Source organism: Pseudophryne corroboree, chromosome 12 (genome assembly GCF_028390025.1).
Source record: "Pseudophryne corroboree isolate aPseCor3 chromosome 12, aPseCor3.hap2, whole genome shotgun sequence".
NCBI lineage: Eukaryota > Metazoa > Chordata > Amphibia > Anura > Myobatrachidae > Pseudophryne > Pseudophryne corroboree.
In genome coordinates this window covers 65,888,801-65,911,819 of record NC_086455.1, presented here as the reverse complement: position 1 = coordinate 65,911,819, position 23,019 = coordinate 65,888,801, and the positions used below count along the sequence as shown (strand labels likewise).

Genomic DNA, 23,019 nt, shown 5'->3' with positions numbered 1-23,019 from the left:
AATATCGTCTGACCTTTAACTCCAGCTACCGTGTCCGTGTCTTTATTTCAGTGTGTGTGTCGTTTTATTTTAGTGATAAGCTAGCTTAAGAAAGGTTTATGTAATCACAATAAAGTTATGGGCGCCTTATAACTAGTATAGGTTCTTGCATTGCAGCCTACATACTGTATAAGAAAGGGCACTATGATAAGTAAATCCTGGATACATTTATATACTGTGTCAGTATTAAGGATGTTAGGGAGTCACCTGATGAAGATCACCTTGATGTGGTAGGTGGGCATGCATATTTGTCCAAATATGATGAGAACCTTATTTATACTCCATGTGTTAATCGTAGAGGTTATTATAATTGTTTTGATTATCAGTATTCTAAAGCTGCATACACATTGGAGCGATCTCATCCCGAATATGTTGTTTCCTGCCAAAACTGAACAACATATCAGCAGATTTGTTTAGCGTGTGTGCCTGATATGTATGCTCCCGCCATAGTTAGCCATATCTTCTGGTCGGCAGTGCTGCACGGCCAACCAGAAGATATCACTAGCAATGCCATGCTGCCAAATGTAGCATGGCATCCCCCGTTTGTCTGTCGCCCAATGCATTGGCAAGTGTGTATGCACTTGCTGATACAGGGTCCCGTCACCAGCAAAGTTGGCCGGGTTCACATCACTCTACGTTGTACCCGGCATTAGTGCTTTAGAGTGTGCCCCTGCATTTTCTTTTTTTTTAGCGTGTCTGGGTAGGACCCCTTATATTTTCTTTACTGCTGAGCTGAGACACTCACTATAACACACAGTAGGACCTAACCAGCAGGGGCGTAGCCAGAACTTTGTGGGCCCCATAGCAACATCTTGTGGGGCCCCTGCTTCTACAGAGACACCTCTCTGCAGCAGTTGTTCATTTTATGCCCCATAATAGTGCTCTAGTTGATTTTCTGAACCATAGTAGTGCTTTAATTAATGTTATTCCCCATAGTAGTGTTTCAGTTTATTTTATGAATCATAGTAGTGCCCTAGTTCACTTTATACCCCACATATTAGGGCCACCACTACATACTACACAACACAGTACCCAATATACATTAGGACATGCAGTGCCCCTAGTTCACATTATGCCACACTATAGTGCCTCCACTTCATACTGTGTCACATTACAGTGCCCCAGCTAAAATTATGTAACATTATAATACCCTCCTGTTAATTTCATACCACATAACATTGAGCAGGTCCAGGGGCATACCTAGATATACTGTAGACTCCATGGCAAAAGTTTGTAAGGGCCCTTATGTACTACCCAATAGTGAAAAATGTATATAACATATGTAACCTTGACAAGGAAGATTGGCCCCTCTCAGCTCTGGGCCCCATAGCAGCTGCACCTATGGTAGCTACACCCTTGCTAACCAGATATCCTTCACTCTGGCGCTACATCCCTCTGATGACTAATGTTGGCTACCTGCGCAATCGGGAGCTAGCCAAATCTAAGCTAAGCAAGTCCGTAATACCAATTCCCAACTTTCATATTTTACAAGAAAATTTGTGCTACCTACCGGATCCCGAATATTTTAGACAAACGCTCATAGAACCAAGCCTTCTTGTATTTTGGAACCATCAGAAATTCCTGCAACCAAGTATTAATACATTATTTAGCATGTACATATACGACATTTATCACAAGTAGGAAGTATACTGTATTGTGCATGTTACCAAACTTAGAAATGTCAGGGCAAACAACAGAGTAAACTATATATTTTGTGTATTATGGCCTTTGTATATTTTATTTTTATTGTTGTGAAAAATAAAAGTCTAATAAAATGTTAAAATACAAAAAACATAAGGGCTTAGTTGGATTATATATTGTCAAATCCCCACAGTAAGGGGACAAGAAAGAGAAACCAGTTATAACTGTGGTGCACACATCCAACTATTATTAGAAATATAAACTTTATTAAAACAATTATTTAGAAGCTCCCCTGTATTTCATATGTTCCAATAAGGCTTTAATGCCCACAATAAATTAATAATATAAATCAAGGAAAAATGTTTTTGTCATATATGGACTGTAAATATCCTTTATTGTATGACGAGCGAAGTATTGAAATAAGAAAAATGTGGAAAAAATAAGAAAAACAGATAAAGTGAATAAAGGCAAATGTGTCCATTCCTTTATGTATTATATATACTTTCTTAATAAAAAAATAAAATGTTCTCTGCGCTTGTACTGCAGCAGCTCAGATAGATTAAATAGATATAAATGAAAAAACGAGCGCTAGTAGGTGAACAAGTGGGACTTCATAGGAGAGCAACACGCTGCCGCCAAGCAGCTCCGGCGGTACACGGACTGACGTCACCTCCCGGCTTTGCAGTTACACCTTTCTCCCGCTGGACGCAGCGGTGAGCTCAGCGATCAACACCGCCGGCCACGGACAGCCCTAACATCGACGGCTGAGGAATCCCGTGGGTAAGGTAGGGACAGTTAGGCTTCGGACATCCAACTCCGAATACCACCAATTTACAGTATATATCTCTCTCAAAAGAGCTGTAAACAATCGTGTTTTAAAAAAAACTAATTATTATTTTTTTTACAGGTGCCACACTCATTTACACATTTTTTTCCCATTCACCTACTAGCGCTCGTTTTTTCATTTTTATATATACTTTCTTATCCGCACACTCTTGAACCCCGAGATTGAGACTGCATAGAGTGCTGTGACAGCACTATTTTATTTATGGTCGTCCCATAAATTCCAGGTTTATAAAGCAGTTAGGCTGATATCATGCAGTATAGAAATATTGTCTTCTGGGGGTAATGATACAAAGTGATGATAACATATGTATCTAAATATTGCAATGTTCATTTACTGCTGCTGACAAGTTATCTAGCTTTATTGCAACACTACCACATAGCTACACTGCCACTATTCAGCAGGTAGAGAATGAGATAAATACATATTCCAGTGTTGTACCCCAGTGGTAACCAGTGGCAGACAGGGGGGAGGGTGTTACCAAGGCATGTGCCCCCCCCCCTGTCATTTAGTAATTGATTATTTTTGTTGTATTTTTACTGACGCGCACCCACCCGACATGAGGCTGCTGGATGTCCCTCCCGTCAGCTGCTCTGGCCAGTGTGTTCCTCCTGATTGGCTCCCTGCAGAAATGTGACATGCAGTGAGTGCAGTCGGTGCAGAGGAGCCGAGCAGGAGGAGGAGCTTCTCAGATTCAGCCCTGCCGCCGCTGAGGGACAGCGAACCCACAGCGGCAGCCCACCCAGTGACCCAGACACAGCGCACAGCACCGCCGTCGAGGGTCCAGATCAGCAGCCACTGAGGGACAGCGCGACGCTGGGTAACAGTGCACCAGGCAGCAGCCCACCCGTACACAGCGCACCACCACCTCCGCCAAGGGTCCGGGACAGCAGCCACCACCAATGAGGAACAGCCTGCCAGACACCAAAGAAATAAGATGCTGGTGCTGCGGACCGGACGCCTGGCCTGACCCTGCTTTCTTCACTGGTGGTCAGTGTCTGGTGAGCTGGGTGACCAGGGTGAGGGTAGAAGGCCTGGCCCAGGAATTTAGGAGCCTGCTGCTGCTGAGGTGGGGGCAGGGCCGGCGCTACCCACTCAGCAAAGGGATGCAAAGCAGGTAGGCGCCTGGCTGGAGAGGCGCTCTTCCTGCTTTGCATCCCTGCTGCTGCACCACCCTGTCCCCTATGCTGCCGGCTGCTGTGCCTGTTACTGTTTGACAGGCAGCAGCGCCAGCAACTTGAAGCCTCCCACTACCCCCCTCCTCCAGTGACAGTGATCGCTGAAAAGGGTGCGGAGCTACATGGGTGAAAATGGGGTGGGGTCACACAGACAAAAGGGGCGGAGCCACACTGGACCACCAAGCTGAGGTAGGTGTGTGTGTTGGTGAAGTTCAGCCCAGGATCACCACTGCAGCTGCTTTGATGGGAAGGGGGGTTGCAGTTTGATGGTGGGGGGAGACGCGGGTTGCTGGTGGGTAGTGCTCTCTCCCATTGGCTGTTCTGGATAACACATGCACAGAAGTGCATGTGACTGACTCCTGCTTGCCCTGCACGATGCATGCTGGTCTGCCTCTGATAGGGACTGTCACTGCACCAGTACAGGAGGTGTGACCAGCAGCATCTGAGGATCCTAGTAAGTGACAGATCTCCACATCTGCCCCCAGCCACACATGTCCCACTTGCACTGCACCTCGCTTGCCTACACCTGACTCTTTCCACCCATACATTCTTCTCTGTGACTGCTTCTCACTGCCCCCCCCCCCCCCATGTATCTGTAGCAGTCACCTACTGTCTGTCTCTGCATTTGTTTTCCCCCTTTATCACCAGTTGTGTTTGTGTATGTCTCTTTCTGCCCTAACAATTTGTACAACTGTCCCTACCCAAGTGTGACTGTGTCCCCCCCACTCCTGTGTGACTGTGTGTCCCCCACTCCTGTGTGACACTGTGTCCCCCATTCCTGTGTGACTATGGCTCCCCTCCTGTGTGACTGTCGCCCATTCCTGCGTGACTGTCCCTCCCCACTCCTGCGTGACTGTGTCCCCCCCCCCCTCTCCTGTGTGAATGTGTGCCCCCTGCAGTGTGTCCATGTACCCAACACTTGTGTGTATGTGTCAGTTGTGTGCGTCTCCTATAATGTGTGTGTTAATTGTGCGTGCCCCCTCCTGTTTGTGTGCTAGTGGTGTGTGAGAGGAGTGTGCCACTGTGGAGATCTCCTGCAATTAAATTTGCCAGCCAGCCCCTGGAAGTGTGACAACTGGGACACGGAATGAGGAACCACCCAGAGCAGCATAAGGTCTGTGACAGCAGTGCTGTGGGGTGTGCAGTGGGTGGTTGGGGGAAAGGAGCTGGCTGCATTGCTGGCTCCCTATGGTAGTGTCAGTGCAGGATTCCAGGCCCACTTCTTCCTGCCACTACTCCCTGCTTCCCACTACTACCCCCATCCTGCCCCCTGATCCTCACTACTACTATTCCCAGCCTGTCCCCTGCTTCCCTTCGACTACTCTTAACCTGCCCCCTACTTCCCACTACTACTCTTAGCCTGCCTCCTGCTGCCCGCTGCTACTTCCATCCTGCTCCCCACAACTACTACTCCTAGCCTGTTCCCCCTGATGTGCCATCCTGCCCTCTGTTCCATAATACTACTCCCATTTTGCCCCCACTTCCCACTACTAATCCCATCCTGCCCCCCTGATTCACACAACAACTCCCATTTTACCCTTGATTCCCAATCCTAATCCCTCTCTACCCCCTCATTTTAAAATAGGGTGGGTGTGTGTGTGTGTGTGTGTGTGTGTGTGTGTGTGTGTGTGTGTGTGTGTGTGGGGGGGGGTGGAGCAATCATTTTGTGCCTAAGGGTCACCTGCCTGACCCTTAAATTCGCCACTGCGAGCAGCCAGTGCAATGCATCGGGGCCCACAGCACTTGAGGGGCCCTCAACCAGTGGATAAATCAGCAGGACTAATAACGGTGTGCTGCGGCTAGCCGCGGGCTAAAACAAGAAAGTAGGTGGTTTCCTCCCCTCCCCTCCTTGCCCCTCCTGTCACCTCATCTTTGCAACTCTGAGTGTGTGTGTGGACTGCTGTTACCGACGGCAGGGTTCACTGACAGTGGAGCAAGTCAGGGCACAACCCAGCAGTGCTGGTGGTGAAGTAAGACTAGTGTATTACCTTTACACTGCGGTCCGCTTTGTTACTTATGCAGCTTATGCGGAGCCTTCACAGCTGCAGGTGTAATTACATGTGCGGTCAGTTAGGATCAGGGATTCTGCAGAGCTGCGTTTTCCTTCTGCACCTTCTGACTTGCATTATATAAGAAAGAACGGGGGGGACAAGTAAAATATTTAAAGGGGGGGAGGGTCACAAGTTAAATATATAAAGGGTGCAGGGCGCAATGTGAATAAGAATGTGCTACTGTGTGGTGAAATGGGGGTACTATTACGTGGCCACGCCCCTTCTGTGTGAGGCCACACCCTTTTCTTCGACACACCAAAGGTGCACGCTGTCCCTTTGTAAAATATGGGAGGGCGCAAATTTAGAGTTTGCAGGTGGGCGCCGAACACCCTAGCACCGGCCCTGGGTGGGGGGTCTCAAGTGGTGAGGACAGAGGCCTAGTGCTGCTGGGGAGGGAGAACCGAGGAGCTGTGCTGTGACTGTGTATTGGAGTCTCCCTCCAATACACAGTCACAGCATAGCTCCTCGGTTCTCCCTCCCCAGCAGCACCAGGCAGAAGGGTCAGTAGCTGGAAACTAAGCTGCTGCTTAGGAGGGGAGACTGCTGCTGGGTAGGGGTTGAATGGGGGTATTTGAAGTCTGCTGAGTGGGGGAGTGGGTGAGAGCGGCTGCTGGGGATGGGATTACACATCTACAATGAGGACAAAGGAGCCCGACAACCCCTATTCAAAGAGCAGCCAAATCCGAATGTCGGATTTGGCCGCTCCCAGTGTCTTGTCCTGCCGCTGCTGTCAACGGCTGCCGGGTGCGCTGACAGCATCGGCGGTGGGAGCTGTCAGCGGCGCCAGGAGGGGGAGCTGTCAGCGGCTGCCATGATAGTCTGCGGCGGTTGGGGCAGCAACGGGGGAGCAGCGGAGGAGAAGATACGGAGAGGAGGAGACGGGGCGAGCAGCGGATGCATCAGCGGAGGCTCACGGCGGCGTCCAGCTGGCTCCAGCAAGCGGGACCTCGCTTGCTGGAGCCGGGTGGACGCTGCCGCTGGGTTCCTGCTCTCCCCGCTGCAGCGCTGCTCCCCCCTTTTCCTGCTCTCAGATCCCTCATCTCAATCCGACTTTTGGTGGCCCCCCTGTAATTTTTTTCTGGATCCGCCCCTGGTGGTAACTGATGTATATAAATAAAGTGACACTGATTCACCGCCGCTACAAGACAGTGAAGGGCATATGTTCACAACAATGAAGGTGGTATTATTACAGTAGCAGTGCGATTACCCTTTTAGGTCAGGCAGTGTACATATGTATAAAATTATAGTAGTAGATGGGGTATCAGCACAAATAAATAGGAATTGGCATACTGTAAATTAATTAGTATAAATATGTAGTATGGTTCTGAACGTTATTATAGCTATGATGATATGGTAGGATGTCAGTCATTTATCATCAATGCAGAACCCCAGTATCCACTACGGACTAGGAGAAAATAAATTTCCAGAAGGTATTAAATTCCTATTTTTTCAAATGTAAATTGAAAATTCCTAAAGTACACTTAGCAAATTCCGTATATAAGGTAGGACATAGGGCCTAATTCAGGTTGGATCACAGTAAGCGATCCAACTGCAAATTCTGAGACAAAGATGCGGTTTTTCTGTGTGGGGCCGCAGAAAATGTGATCGCCTCTGCCTGTCAATCAGGCAGAGGCGGTCGCGCGGGGGGGAAGAACGGGCAACGCCCTGTTTCCAGGGAGGAGACAGAGCGTTGCTGGGGCAGTGTGGCGCGATCGGGGGCGGTGGCGGCCAAACGGGGGCATGTCGGGACGTGATCACGATGGCTGCGTGACGTCACATGGCGGCAGGACTCCTGCGGGCGCAGCTAAGCTGCGCTGGCAGGAGGCTTCCACATTTCTGCTTGTTTAACTGGGGGAGGCTGTGGTCAGCATAATGGGCGGCCTTGCCCAGCGATGGGCGGCCCCCAGCATGCGCTCCAAAGGATAGCAAATTCTGCTAATTAGCAGAATTTGCTATCCTTACTGAATTAGGCCCATAATGCATACTTCCCAACCTTCCCAATTTCAGCGCAAGAGTCCTGATTTGCTAGGTCTGTCCTGCTCTCCCAGGGTTGGATTCATCCTGATTTGCAGAAGGTATCTCCATGCCGTGGAGGCCAGTGCAGCAATAAAATGGGGTTGTTTTGGAAAGGGTAGGGTGGCCTAGCACTTTGGGTATGGGGGGGTCATTCTGAGTTGTTCGCTCGCTAGCTGCTTTTAGCAGCATTGCACACGCTAGGCCGCCGCCCTCTGGGAGTGTATCTTAGCTTAGCAAAATAGCAAACGAAAGAGTAGCAGAACTGCTACTAAATAATTATTTGCAGTTTCTGAGTAGCGCCAGACCTACTCCTAGATTACGATCAGCTCAGTCCGTTTAGTTCCTGGTTTGATGTTACAAACACGCCCTGCGTTCGGCCAGCCACTCCCCCGTTTCTCCAGACACTCCCGCGTTTTTTCCCTGACACGCCTGCGTTTTTTTAGCACACTCCCGGAAAACGTTCAGTTACCACCCAGAAACGCCCCTTTCCTGTCAATCATTCACCGATCAGCAGTGTGACTGAAAAGCGCCGCAGGATCCACAGCAAATTTGCTAAGTTTTTAGTTAAATAACTAAGCGCATGCGCCCTGCGTGCCTTGCGCATGCGCAATTAGCAACAAATCGCAGCATAGCGAAAATCGGCAACAAGCGAACAACTCGGAATGGCCCCCATGGTCTCCATCACTAGGCCTTGCCTGTGTCTCCTGTGTACTGATTTAGAACTTTGTAATGTCGGGAGGGGCTGGGGACGTGTTACCGGCAGCCGGATCCCGACGGTCAGCATCCAGATGCCGGGATCCCGCCCGCAGAATGCCGGTAGTGGGGGTGAGTGCGCTCGCCACAGGTTCTATTCACACTCTATGGGTGTCGTGGACACCCACGAGTGGGGATAGTCCCTATTAGTCGGCATGCCAACTGTCGGGATTTTCAGGGTTCGTGATGTAGTGGTCGGTCTCCTGACCACCGGTCACATAACTACATCCCGTTGGGAGGCATTCATGGTTGGAATTTTAATGCTCCAAGGTACTTTGAAACAGTATCCTGTGTAACGTGTGAATCAGCCAAAAAAATATTCTGAGAAAATATTTAAAAATATTGGTAACTGAAAAATGTTTTTTTTCATGCTGTATGTTGTGATTTCCTGCAATATCTAGTGCTTATCATTATATGATATTATTTGTTATCTTTTGCCACATTCTGCTCTGACACCATTCATACCATTGATGTTGCTTGAATATCAATTTTGATCTAAGGCTCTGAATGTTCTTATAATTTCCTTCTATCTCCTCTGCCCTTTCCACCCTGATCCAATAGAACGATGACCAACAAGATGAATAAAGATCACGCCTCTAATATTGATTCATAAATAGGGAGGCCAATCCTGGGATCGGGATCAGCAGGATCCCGGGATTTTGGCCCAAATTCCCGGGATGGGTGCCTCCGATCCTGGGAATTTCCAGGATTATGGTGCGCTGCGCATGCACACATCTGTTTTCTGCCGGGCAGCCCTGAGCACTAGCAGCACTCGGCTCAGACACTGGTCTGGGCTGGCTGTGCAATGTGCGGCTGCGCATGACATCATAAAGGTCCCGCTGCCCACCTATTCAACAGCTGCACCTGACCACTTTGACCGTGCGGAGGTCTGCAGCGGCCGTGTGATGAGTGGTGACAGTGAGTGTCACACACTGAGTGGCACTTGAGGCGGCTGCCAGAGTGGGACTGTCACTCACTGTTCTTTCCTCTTGGAGGAGGACCACGGTGTGAGACTGGCAATCGGGAGTCATCAGGTACCTGCCTGCTCTGCCACCAGTGAGACAGTGCCTGGGCTGGCCTGGCCCTGCTTAAAGTCACTCTCTGCAGAGACTCTGACAAAAACTGTGCTGTGCCTGTGAAGTTAAGAGTGGACTGTCCAAAGTGACCAGTGTCCTATCCAGTGATTGCTGACTAAAGCTGAGCGGGCCTATGTGTGCTGCTGCAGACTAGTGCTGTGAGTCTGACAGTCCTGAGCTGTTATTCAGTATTTCTGTATTGGCGGCAGGAGGGTGAGTCAAGTGAATGTTCTTTCTTAGTGTGGGGCTGGGATAGCTTTTGGGGGCCATTAAGTTAATTTATTCCAGTGGTGGGGTCAGGGACGGCAACAAAAAACTTAGGGCCCGCCACAGTGATTTCTCTGGGGCCCCTTCATATAAGAAACTGTCAATAAATAAATATATATTATTTATTAATTTATCCACGTAAATTATGTATTTCTCATACGTCCTAGAGGATGCTCGGGTCACTTCAAGAACCATGGGGTATAGACGGGATCCGCAGGAGACATGGGCACTTTAAGAATTTCAAAGGGTGTGACCTGGCTCCTCTCTCTATGCCCCTCCTACAGACTCCAGTTTAGAATCTGTGCCTAGGCAGACTGGATGCACACTGAGGAGCTCTACTGAGTTTCTCTGAAATGACTTTATGTTAGGTTGATTATTTTCAGGGAGTACTGCTGGCAACAGTCTCCCTGCTTCGTGGGACTTAGGGGAGAGAAGTCAGACCTACTTCTGTGAGTTTCAAGGCTCTGCTTCTTTGGCTACAGGACACCATTAGCTCCTGAGGGTTTGATCACTAGGTACGCCTAGAGGCTCATTCCCAGAGCCGGCCGTCACCCCCCTTGCAGAGCCAGAAGTCAGAAGACAGGTGAGTAGAAGAAGCAAAGAAGACTTCAGTGACGGCTTCTGAGGTACCGCACAGCGATCGCACGCTGCGCGCCATGCTCCCGCACACAGAGGCACTACAGGGTGCAGGGCGCAGGGGGGGGGGTGCCCTGGGCGCCATATATACCTCAATATAAGACTGGCAACAGGGGACATAGGTGCCGGGGCACTGTCCTAACCCCCGCCAGTATAAAGATTTTAACAAAAATAGCGGGACTGAAGGGTGCCATTGCGGGGGCAGGGCTTAGCCCTCACAGCTCACACAGCCAGCGCCATTTTCTCTTGCAGAGACGCTGGTCCTTCCTCACACTGCTGAAAGTATCATGGTGCAAAACGGGGGGGAGGGGGGGCACTATAAAATTGGTGCAATATATGTTTAATATAAAAATGCTGCAGGTTTGGGGCATACTTGCCTACCTGGCCCTCTCCATGAGGGAGAAAATGCTCTGTTCCTGGACTTTCCTGGTAATGTATGATTGCCATCACCTGTGGTGAGCTAGTTAATTGATAAGAAAGGTGCTTCACCACAGGTGATGGCAATCATATATTACCAGGAAAGTCCAGGAACAGAGCATTTTCTCCCTCATGGAGAGGGTCAGGTAGGCAAGTATGGTTTGGGGACATTCTGTAGTGTTCAGAACTGTTGATTAAGCGCTGGGTTATGAACTGGCAAACTCTATCTGTGTCTCCCTGACATGTTTGGTACACGTGTGTCGGCATGTCTGAGGCGGAGTGCTTCCCACAAACAGCTGTGGGAGTGACCCTGTCGGCACCGCCGACTCCTGATTGGTACATGTGTGTCAACATGTAAGTGGATGAATGTTGTTTCCAAGTGAAAACTATATTAGAGACACAGACGCGGGTGGGTGGCCCTGTCGGCACCACCAATATATGACTGGGTAAAAAATTGCATGTTAATGTGATGCATATCAGAAAAGGCTATGTGTATATATATATATATTTGTATGTGTGTGTATATATATATATATATATATATGTATGTGTATATATATATATATATATATAGTAAGGTTGAATAAATCGGTGTAATAGACACAGATTTATCTATGGACGTCTTGTTCATAGCTATATTTCCCTCAGACCCCTCGGGGTCGCAAACAGGTTATTTTGCCCAGTTACTACTCCCTTATACTGACACAGATGCTAATTCCTGTGTCGACCATACTGTTTTCTGATGAGATCCGGAAAAAAAGAGCATTTAGTACATGATTAGTGCATAATAAGGACGTATTAACGTCACTGTAGACCCTGCTATTCCGAACAAAGGGGTCTATGTGTATATATATGTATGTATTTATATATATATATATACTAGGTGATTCATCGCGCCTTACGGGCGCTCTTCACACCATCGTTTGGTGCTACGCCCCGTTAACCCCTGCACACCTTTGGACATACGCAGGCCGGTAGATAACAGAATCAGAAACACAGGGCAGTATAGAGGGCATACAGAAATGGTGTCCGGTTGAGAAAAGATAGAGAGGCGTAGGGGGGGGGGGGGGGAAGGGAATGTACAGAAACGCGGTGCGATCGGTAAAGGATAGGGAGAGTCAGGGTGGTAGGGAGAGGATAAAGGTGTTAGACAGAAAATACCGTTGTAAGAGGCTACGACCCGTTAACCCCTGCACGGGCTTCAGCTGTGCTATAATTGTTATTATATGGAGTTTTACCTGCAAAAAAGTTTATGCTATTGGGTAAATATTGCAAGGGGGAAGGGCGTGCGATTGTCAAGGGGGCATAGCCCTTTGTGAGGGTGTAAAGAGTGGCTGCAAGGCACAATGAATAACATAGTGTAGTATATACTGCTAGTGTATGCAGCGCAGCTTATACACACAGTGGCCACAGGTATCAGAGCTGCTTATACACACAATGGCCACAGGTAACGGAGGCACGTATCCACACAGTGGCCAGAGGTAGCAAGGCAGCTTATACACACAATACCCACAGGTAGCAGAGCCGCTTATACACACAGTGCCCACAGGTAGCAGAGCCGCTTATACACACAGTGTCCACAGGTAGCAGCGCAGCTTATATACACAGTGGACACAGGTATCAGAGCCACGTATCCACACAGTGGCCAGAGGTAGCAGGGCAGCTTATACACACAATACCCACAGATAGCAGAGCCGCTTATACACACAGTGCCCACATGTAGCAGAGCCGCTTATACACACAGTACCCACAGGTAGCAGAGCCGTTGATACACACAGTGCCCACAGGTAGCAGAGACGTTGATACACACAGTGCCCACAGGTAGCAGAGACATTGATAGACAACGTGCCCACAGGTAGCAAAGCAGTTTATACACACAATGACCACAGGTAGCAGTGTTGCTTATACACACAATGGACCCCGGTAGCAGTGCCACTTCTACACACAATTTCCATAGGTAACAGAGGCACTTATACACACAGTGGCCACAGGTAGCTGAGCCGCTTATACACACAATGGCCACAGGTAGCAGCACCACTTATACACACAATGGCCACTTTTAGCAGCACCGCTTATGCACACAATGGCCACAGGTAGCAGCAGCACTTATACACACAATGGCCACAGGTAGCAGTGGCGCTTATACACACAATGGCCACAGGTAGCAGTGTCACTTATACACACACAATGGCCACTGGTACCAGAGCCGCGTATACACACAGTGGCCACAGGGAGCTGTGCCACTTATACACAATGGCCACAGGTATCAGTGTTGCTTAGACACATAATGGCCACAGTATTACTTTTTTTTTATTAATCCAATGTCCATTGGTAGCAACTATACTCACAGAAGTTCAGTGTGTGTGTGTGGGGGGTTTGGAAAGAGGGTGGGTTCAGTGAGGTGGAGGTGCCTATCCATGTCGCTGATCACTGCGGATGGTGTCCGAGGTGCTACGTGTGGTGGAGGGGTGGGTGCGGTAGGGGGTCCAGAGGTGTTGCGGGTGGTGGAGGGGTGGGTGCAGTGACACGGATGGCGGAAAGGGTGCAGAGGTGCTGTGGGTGGGGAAGGCATAGGTGTGGAGGGGGCGCGGATGGGGGAGGGGGTCTAGAGGTGCTGCGGGTGGGGGGGGTGCAGGTGCGAAGGGGAGTGTAGATGCTGTTGGTGGGGGAGGGATGGGTGTGGGGGGCTGTGGATGAAGGAGGGGGTCTGGAGGTGGTGTGCATGGGGGAGGGGCGATGTAGTGGGGGGGTGTTTGGGCAGGTGGGGTTGCAGGGGGGGTGAGGTTGGGTGATAGGTTCTAGAAGTGCTGCAGGTGGAGGGGTGGCTGCAGGGGAGCCGTGGATGGGGTCCGGAGGTGCTGCGGGTGGGTTAAGTGTGGTATGTCCACGAATGGGGGAAGGTGTCTATAGATGATGTGGGTGGGGAAGGGGAACGGAGGTGCTGTGGTTGGGGGAGTGGCGGCTGCGGGGGTACGGTGGGGGTCCGGATGCTCTGTGGGTAGGGGAGGGGGCGGGGGTGTTGCGGGCGTGGGTGCTACGGGTGGGGGAGGAAGCGGGAGTGCCGCGGGTGGGAGGGGGATGTGGTGGATGCTGTGGGTGGGAGGGGGGGCATGTGCAGCGGTTGGGGGGCAGATGTGGTGGATGCTGTTGGTGCGGCGGGTGGAGTGGAGGATGCGGGGGTGTAGCGGTGAGGGAGAGGTGGGTAAAGGGGTGTGGGGGTGCCGCGGGTGGGGGAGGGGTGGTGGGTGCTGCGGGTGGGGGAGGGGCGTGTGCCGCGGGTGGGGGTGGATGTGGTGGATGCTGTGTGTGCCGCGGGGGGGGGGGGAGAGGTGGGTATGGGGGGGTTGGGGGAGGGGAGAGTGCGGGGGTGTAGCGGGGGGAGAGGTGGGAACGGTGCGGGGGTACTGCAGGTGGGGGAGGGGCGGGGGGTTGTGGGTGATACAGGTGGGGGAGGGGGCGGGAGTGCCGCGGGTGGGGGAGGGGTATGTGCGGGGGACAGATGTGGTGCTGCGGGTGGGGGCGGGAGTGCCGTGGGTGTGGGAGGGGTGGGGGTGCTGCGGGTGCTACGGGTGGGGTAGGGGGTGCGAGGCGGATGTCGCGGGTGGGGGGCGGATGTGGTGGATACTGTGGGTGCCGCGGGTGGGGGAGGGGCGGGCGGGTTTTATGGTGCGGGGGTGTAGCTGGGGGAGTGGTGGGAGTGCCGCGGGTGGGGGAGGGGCAGGGGGTGCCGCGGGTTGTGGGTGCTACGGGTGGGGGAGGGGCATGTGCTGTGGGAGGGGGATGGATGTGGTAGGTGCCGTGGGTGGGGTGGAGGGTACAGCGGGGGGGAGAGGTGGGGGTGGGGTCGGGGAGGTGTGAAGGTGCTGCGGGTGGGGGAGAGGGCAGGAGTGCAGCGCACGGGGAGGGGGCGGATGTGGTGAATGCTGTGGGTGCCGCGGGTGGGGTGAGGTGGAGGGTGCAGGGGAGAGTTGGGTATGGGGGTGGGGGAGGTCTGGATGCGCTGCGGGCAGGGGAGGGGGTGCTGCGGGTGTGGGTGCTATGGGTGGGGGAGGGGGCAGGAGTACCGCGGGTGGGGGGCGAAGGTGGTGGGTGGAGGAGGGGCGGGGCAGGAAGGGTGGCGGGAGCGGTGGTGTATGGGGGGAGAGGTGGGTATGGGGGTGCCGCAGGTGGGGAAGGTGCGGGGGGGGTGGAGAGGTGGGAATGGGGTTGGGGAGGTGCGGGGGTGTAGGGGGGGAGAGGTGGGTAAGGGGGTGGGGGAGGGGCGGGGGTGCCACGGGTGTGAGAGGAGGGGGCGGCGCGGTTTGTGGGTGTTACGGGTGGGGGAGGAGGCGGGAGTGGTGTGGGCGTGGGAGGGGCGTGTACCGTGGGTGCGGGACAGATGTGGTGGGTGCTGCGTGTGCCGCGGGTGGGGGAGGGGTGGGGGGTGCTGCGGATGGGGGAGGGTGCGGGAGTGCGGCGGGTGGTGCTGCAGGTGTGGGTGCTACGGGTGGGGGAGGGGGCGGGAGTGCCGTGGGTGGAGGAGGGGCAGGTGCTGCGGGTGGGGGAGGGATGGGAATGCCATGGGTGGGGGAGGGGCATCTGCTGCTGGTGGGGGAGGGGCGGGAGTGCCACGTGTGGGGGAGGGGTGGTGGGTGCTGCAGATGTGGCTGCTATGGGTGGGGGAGGGGCGGGAGTGCCACGGGTGGGGGATGGGCGGTAGTGCCGCGGGTGGTGCTGCAGATGTGGGTGCTATGGGTCGAGAGTGGGGGAGGGGCGGGAGTGCCACGGGGGGGGGGGGGGTGCTGCAGATGTGGCTGCTATGGGTGGGTGAGGGGGCGGGAGTGCCGCGGGTGGGGGATGGGCGGTAGTGCCGCGGGTGGTGCTGCAGATGTGGGTGCTATGGGTGGGGGAGGGGCGGGAGGGCCGCGGGTGGGGGAGGGGCGAGAGTGCCGTGGGTGGGGGAGGGGTGGGGGGTGCTGCAGATGTGGCTGCTATGGGTGGGGGAGGGGGCGATAGTGCCGCGGGGGGGGTGTGCTGCAGATGTGGCTGCTATGGGCTGGAGTTTCGCGGGACGGGGAGGGGCGGGGGGTGCTCAGATGTGTGTGCCATGGTGGGGGAGTGAGTACCGCGGGTGGGGGGTGCTGCAGGTGTGGGTGCCGCGGGTGGGAGGGTACGGGGCGTGTGCCGCGGGTGGGTGGCGGATATTGTGAAGGCTGTGGGTGCCGCAGGTGGGAGGGGGGCGGGGGCAGCAGTCAGTGGTCTGGCATTCTCCTCCGGACTGTGTGGTAGCTGAGCAGTCAGCGGCTGCAGTGTCACCACGGTGCAGGGAGTGTACGGGGAGGGGGGAGAGAGGGGAGTGGGCGGAGATTGGGAGGGGACTGGGCAGGGATGGGCGGACCGAGGGAGGGGACTGTTCCTGGCCTGCATCCAGCCACCCAGATCTGTGACTGTGACTCCGCCCAGCGTTAGCAAATGAATCACAAAGTCACAGATCTGGGCTATTATATAGGAGATATATATATATAGATTTATAATACTGCTGAAGTAACATTCTTCATTCTCATGTGCTGAACGCTCTGTTTGAGAAGGTCTGGGTCAGCCCTGACGAGATGATTTCAAATCCTCAAGAGGATACAGATTGTTTATTCTTTTCCAGCCACGGATAGAACAAAGTGGGTGTCACCCCCTGTTCTGCGGGCAGGGTCGGACTGGCCCACAGGGGTACAGGGGAAACCACCGGTGGGCCCCACTGCCTGGGGGCCCTCCACCTCCTCTAGTAATCAGGTTCCAGACTGTGTTCTTGAATTATACATTATACATATGTTACCTTATACTGCACAGGACTATGATGTATTCTCTACAGTGCATTGCCAATATTTTTTGGTACATTACCATGCATGCACTAGCAGTATTTATATATTTGTCAAGGGGCCCAGTCCATGCACTCACTAATGATTAGGCAATCCAATGTAGCGGCTGGCCACACCCCCTCTGGAGACTGACCTCACCCCTAAACATGGGCCCTACCACTGCATTCCCCGGTGGGCCCTTCATGCCCCAGTCCGACACTGTCTGCGGGGCCCTGTCACAAAGCCTGCGGATCATATATAGGAAGCTACGTTATGTTCTAGTTATGTGTCCACGCGTACGTCAGTTAGACCTGCCGTTACATGCGCATGGGGGAGTAGTAGTATTCAAGAAGGGTCGGTTGCCTGGTCATCCGTTATAGATACCCTGGGGAGAGATGGGATACTCCTTACGTTGGGTCATATCAAGGACGCTGCAGCATGCTTTCGTGTGACTGCAAGGGATAGAGGACTCTTGGTTCGCGGGCCGATTCCATGGCGGCCTCGGCTAGGAGGGCGTTGTGGATTCACCAATGTAATGCTGAGGCTGACTCCGAGAAGATATGGAGTCTCTTCCCGATGAAGGTGAAGCCTGGTTTGGTGACGGCCTAGTTAATTTGATCTCGGCAGATGCCGCTGGTAAGTCTACCTTCTGGGCCTATGTTCCCTCACAACGGATGATGACACATAATTGTCGGAAACAGTTATGTTGGCTCGATAGATACGGATTCCCTTTTTTTCTTTGCAGGTAGAGGAAGGAGAAAGGGGAAGAGGTCAGCAGCCTCTTCAAGGTCACAGGAGCAGAAATCATCCTCTGTTTCTGCCAGATCCACCGCATGACACTGGGACACTCTTGCGGAAGCCCACACCGGTGGGGCCATGTCTAAAACTTTTCAGTCAGTCCTGGAACGGACTTGGACCCGTTGGTTCTATGAATAGTGTCCCAGGGGTGCATACTGGAGTTTCCAGGCGTTTTTCCCTCACCAATTCTTCATTATTATCGATTCTCCTCCGGACTGCGAGGTAGTATGCGATGCAACACAAGAGTTGTGTCAGGTTCAGGTTATGGTCCTGGTGTATCCTGTCACAATAGGGAGAAGGCTGTTATTCAAGCCTCTTCGTACTCCCGAAGCCAGACGGCTAGGTCAGACCAATCCTAAATCTGACATCCCTTAATTTCTATTTAAAGAAATTCAAATCCAAGATGGAATCTCTCAGGGCAGTGAGCTCCAATATGAAAAAAGAATAAAGGAGGTCTAATTACATTTCCCCGAGGTTTGCTATTCAGGATGGTCATTACCAATTTCACCAGGGTGATGGAGGTAATGATGGTTCTCCTTCTCTAGTATGGAGTCACATTTATCCCGTACTGGGACGGTCTCTTGATAACGAGATCAAGAAACCAGTTGATGCAAAACGTTGCACTCTCCCTGACAGTTCTTCAACAACAGGATTGGCTCCTGAACTTGCCAGAATCACTAATGGCCCATTGACGCGGTTGTCGGTTTTGGGAATAATACTAGATGCTACAGAGAGTTTTTTCTTCCAGTGGAGAAGGCTCTGGAGATCCAGAGTCTGGTCATACAAATTCCGAGACCAGCAGGAGTGTCAATCCATAAATACATTAGAAAAGATGGTTGCGGCCTACAAGGCCATTCAGTTGACAGGTTCCTTGCAAAGGTGTTCTAGTGGGTCCTGTTGGACGAGGGGTCTGGTCCCCACCTACACATGCACTGGAAGATAATCCTGTTGTCAAAAGCCGGGGTTTCGCTCCTGTGGTGGCTCCACACCTCGCACTTACTAGAGGGACGCAGGTTCGGGATTCAGGACAGGGTCCTGGTAACCACGGATGCAAGTCTCCGAGGCTGGGGAGCTGTCACTCAAGGGAAAAGCTTCCAAATAAAATGCTAAAGTCGGGAAGCCTGCCTTCACATGAATATGCTGGGATTGAGAGCCATTTACAACGGCCTTCAACAGCAGGGATGTGCAGTCAGGGGAGGCAGGAGAGGCAGTGCCTCCCCTGTCAATAAAGGGATTAAAAAAATATAGAGAAGATACTTATGACATGTTCTGTGTCATAAGTATCTTCTTATAGTAACCTAATGTGTTTTAGCATTAAAAAACAATTGCAGAGGCACCTTGAATGGTGCCTCTCGCTACTAATTGTAAATTGCCGGAAGCAGGGGGCGGGCAGGGGGCGTGGCCATGCAGAGGGCTGTAAAAGCCCATTAAAAAAAGCATTAGAAGCGGCACCTATAGAGGTGCCGCAGTGCAGCAGGGACGTGCTTTCAGCCATGAAAGCACGCCCCTGTCACAGTGATTGGGCAGCAGCAGCAGCAGCACTGACAGTGACCTGCATGCGGCTGTCACCGTCAGTGCTACTGCTGTTACAGGGAGAGAGGATTGAGTGCCAGGCCAGCCAGTGTCTTATGCTGCAGTTAGTGGCAGACAGTGCATGTAAGTGTTTAGTTTACACACACTGTCACTCCACTGATTTATTACCGATGTCCACCACTGTCCAGGTCTTTCATTAACTTATTAGCGCCACAATCGCTGCGCTGCTAAGTTAATGAAATCCCTGAACATTACCACACACACAGTCACAGTCAGTACTAGTACATTAATTCCACCCCCCTTCCCCACTCGAATTACACCTTGTTATTATTAATTTCAGCGGCGGGCAGCGGGACTTATGCGGCGGCGGCGTGGCTTGTGTGGCGGAGCCGGGACTTGTGTGGCGGGCGTCGGAACTCAGCGGGCCTTCAGTGGCGGGACTTCTGCGGCGGGCGGCGGACGGCGGAACTCAGCGGGCATTGTGGCTGCAGGTCTGGATCATGGATTCAGTCCCTGCAGCCATTAAGGCAACTTGGTTGAGGGTCCTTCCAGTAACAAAAATGGCGCTGCTGTGCAGAGCCATTTTTGGAATCCAAGATGGCCGCTGCGAGCCAATCACGGCTCGCCGCGTCATCGCCCCGCCCACCTGGGGCTGGCTTATAAAAGCCAGCACGAGCCTGCCCGGAGCTGGCAGTTCGTCGGCGGTGTAGGAGCAGAGAAGAGCTCCAGAAGAAAGAAGTCCTGGTGGGCGATGGCCATGCAAAAGAGCTTAAAGGCTACCGCCCACCAGGTGAAGACGTTAGAAGTCCTGGGTGAGGGCAGCAGCCATGTAAGAGCTTACAGGCTGCTGCCACCCAGGTGAAGACGTTAGAAGTCCTGGGTGAGGGCAGCAGCCATGTAAGAGCTTACAGGCTGCTGCCACCCAGGCGAAGTCGACGGAAGCCCTGGTGTGTCGGCGGCCGCGCAAAAGAGCTATATGGCCGCCGACCCGCCAGGCGAAGACGGCGAAAGCCCTGGTGGGTCAGCGGCCGCGCAAAAGAGCTATATGGCCGCCGACCCGCCAGGCGAAGGCGGCGGAAGCCCTGGTGGCGAAGGCAGCGGAAACCCTGGTGGGCGCTGGCCCGCCAGGTGAAGACGGCGAAAGCCCTGGTGGGTCGGCGGCCGCGCAAAAGAGCTATATGGCCACCGACCCGCCAGGCGAAGGCGGCGGAAGCCCTGGTGGCGAAGGCAGCGGAAACCCTGGTGGGCGCTGTCCCGCCAGGTGAAGACGGTGAAAGCCCTGGTGGGTCGGCGGCCGCGCAAAAGAGCTATATGGCCGCCAACCCGCCAGGCAAAGCTGCAGATAAATAAAATACTTTAAAAAGACAGTGTTTTTTATTTTATTTTAATATTTCCATTACAGGGGGACTATAGGTACCAGCGGGCCTTTAATGCCTTGCATGCTGGTACTTGTGGTTCTCCAAGTACCAGCATGAGTGGCAGGCTTGCTGGGACTTGTAGTCCCATTGTAAAGGACAATATTGCTTTTACATAAGCTATCAACCCTGCACCCACCGCCCAGGGGTGTGGGAGATAGCACCGGGCTTCAGCAAAGGCCTAGGGTACCCTGGAGAGGGGGACCCCTGTATTGGGGGGTCCCTATTTCTCTAGGAACCTGTGGCCTTTGCTGACTAGTTAGGGGGGGCTGAATGCTTTGGCCACGGGACCCCGTAAAGTGTGTCCCCTGGCTGTGGCATTACCTGCCCTTAGTGGAGGAGCCTGGTGCTGGTTCTAAAAATATGGGGGATCCATACAATTTTTTCCCCCCATATTTTTTAGAATCAGGCTGGCTCCTAGGGCCCGGTGCTGGTCCATTAAATAGGGGGGACCCCTACATATTTTTTTTTCTTTCGGGTCCATAGTATATACGTGTGTAAATCTGGCTCTGGTACCAGCCAGTGCCTCACCAGCAACTGACCTCACCGCACGCCACTGTTCAACAGGCGGTACATCTTTTTCAAGATCACCCCGTGCAGATCCAGTTGGACAAGCTAACAGCAAGGCGGAACAAAAAAGCAGAGCGGAAATGACAGAGGTGACGAAGATCCTCCTCTGGGCAGAAAAATATGTAAGGGCTATGTCGGCAATTTTCATTCCGGGGGACAACTGGGAAGCATGCTTCCTCACCAGACACGATCTCCGTCCGGGAGAGTGGGACCTCCATCTAGAAGTCTTCGCAGAGGTGACAAGTCTTTGGGGAGTTCCTCCAGTAGACAGGATGAATTCTCGTCTCAACGAGAAGCTTCAGAAGAATTGTTCCGGGTCGAGAGACCCTCAGGCACTAGCGGTAGTTGCTCTGGTGACCCAGTGGCTATTCCGGTCCGTGTATTCCTGATCCCAAAAGTACTCGGGATAATAAGAAGAACAAAGGTTCGGGCAATTTTCACTGCCCCAGACTGGCCAAGGAGGGCTTGGTGCCCAGATCTTCAGGAGTTGATCATTAAAAGATCCTGGGCCTTTTCCTCTTCGCGAGGACCTACTGTGGTAGGTACCGTGCGTGTACCTAGACTTGCCACGGCTACATTTGACGGCATGACTATTGAGCACCGAATCCTACCCCGAAAGGATATTCCCAAGGAAGCCATCCCCACTCTTATTCAGGCCAGGAAAGGAGTAATGTCTAAACATTACCACCGTTTTTGAAGAAAATGTGTGTCTTGGTGTGAATCCAAGAAAGTTTCAACGGAAGTGTTTCAGTTAGGGCGTTTTCTCCGTTTCCTACAGGCTGGGGGTAATGCAGACTGCAGTTGGACTCCATTATGGTCCAGTTTTCTGCATTGGCAAATTTATTTCTGAAACTAGTAGCTTCCCTTCCGGAAGTTCAGTTTTGCGTGAAAGACGTGTTGCGCGTCCAACCTTCATTTGTGCCTCAAGTGGCACCTTGGGATTGTAATGTGGGGTTGCAGTTTCTTCAATCACATTGGTATGAACCTTTCCGGAAGGTGGAGTTGAAATTCCTCACTTGGAAAGTGGTCATCCTATTGGCCTTGGCATCTGCAAGGTGGGTGTCTGAGTTAGTGGCCTTGTCTCACAAGAGCCCTTATTTGATCTTCCAGGAAGATAGAGCTGAATTGAGGACACGTCAGCGATTTATACCGAAGGTGGTTTCCTCTTTCCACATGAACCAACCTATTGTGGTGCCTGTGGCTACTGATGCCTTTGCGTCAAAATCTCTGGATGTGGTCAGAGCTTTGAAGATTTATGTCGCCAGAACGGCTCAGATTAGGAAAACAGAGGCTCTGTTTGTCCTGTATGCTCCCAACAAGGTTGGGTGTCCTGCTTCCAAGCAGATCAATGCATGCTGGATCTGGAACACCATTCAGTACCATTCAGCACGCTCATTCAACGGCTGGATTGATGTTACCGGTATCGGTGAAAGCCCATTCTACTAGAAAGGTGGGCTCATCCTGGGCGGCTGTCCGGGGGGTCTCGGCATTGCAACTTTGCCAAGCAGCTACTTGGTCGGGGTCAAACACATTTGCAAAGTTCTACAAGTTTGACACCTTGGCCGATGAAGACCTTAAGTTTGGTCAGTCGGTGCTGCAGAGTCATTCGCACTCTCCCACCCGTTCTAGAGCTTTGGTATAAACCCCATGGTTCTTGAAGTGACCCCAGCATCCTCTAGGACATATGAGAACATAGGATTTTAATACCTACCGGTAAATTCTTTTCTCTTAGTCCGTAGAGGATGCTGGGCGCCCGTCCCAGTGCATACTGTATCTGCAGTTATTGGTTGTGGTTTCACACAGGTTGTGTTACGGTTTTGTCAGCATAGTGCTGAAGATTCTTCATGCCGTTGGCTTGTGTTCTATTGAATGCCATGTTCTGCGGCATGCTTGAGGTGTGAGCTGGTAAGATGCTCACCGTGGTTTAACAATAAATACTTTTCCTCGAAATGTCTGT

The 23,019-nt window shown here is 52.4% G+C and overlaps 1 protein-coding gene across 3 annotated transcripts in view; it reads right to left on the bottom strand.

Annotated features, from left to right (window-relative positions):
* Positions 1–23,019, bottom strand: part of LOC134980676 (cholesterol 24-hydroxylase-like) — a 256,343-nt gene that overhangs the window by 83,265 nt on the left and 150,059 nt on the right. For all 3 annotated transcript variants that reach the window (XM_063947596.1, XM_063947597.1, XM_063947595.1), the window contains exon 4: positions 1,550–1,620. In XM_063947596.1, the coding sequence (XP_063803666.1) occupies positions 1,550–1,620 (71 nt within the window). The remainder of the gene's footprint in view (positions 1–1,549; positions 1,621–23,019) is intronic.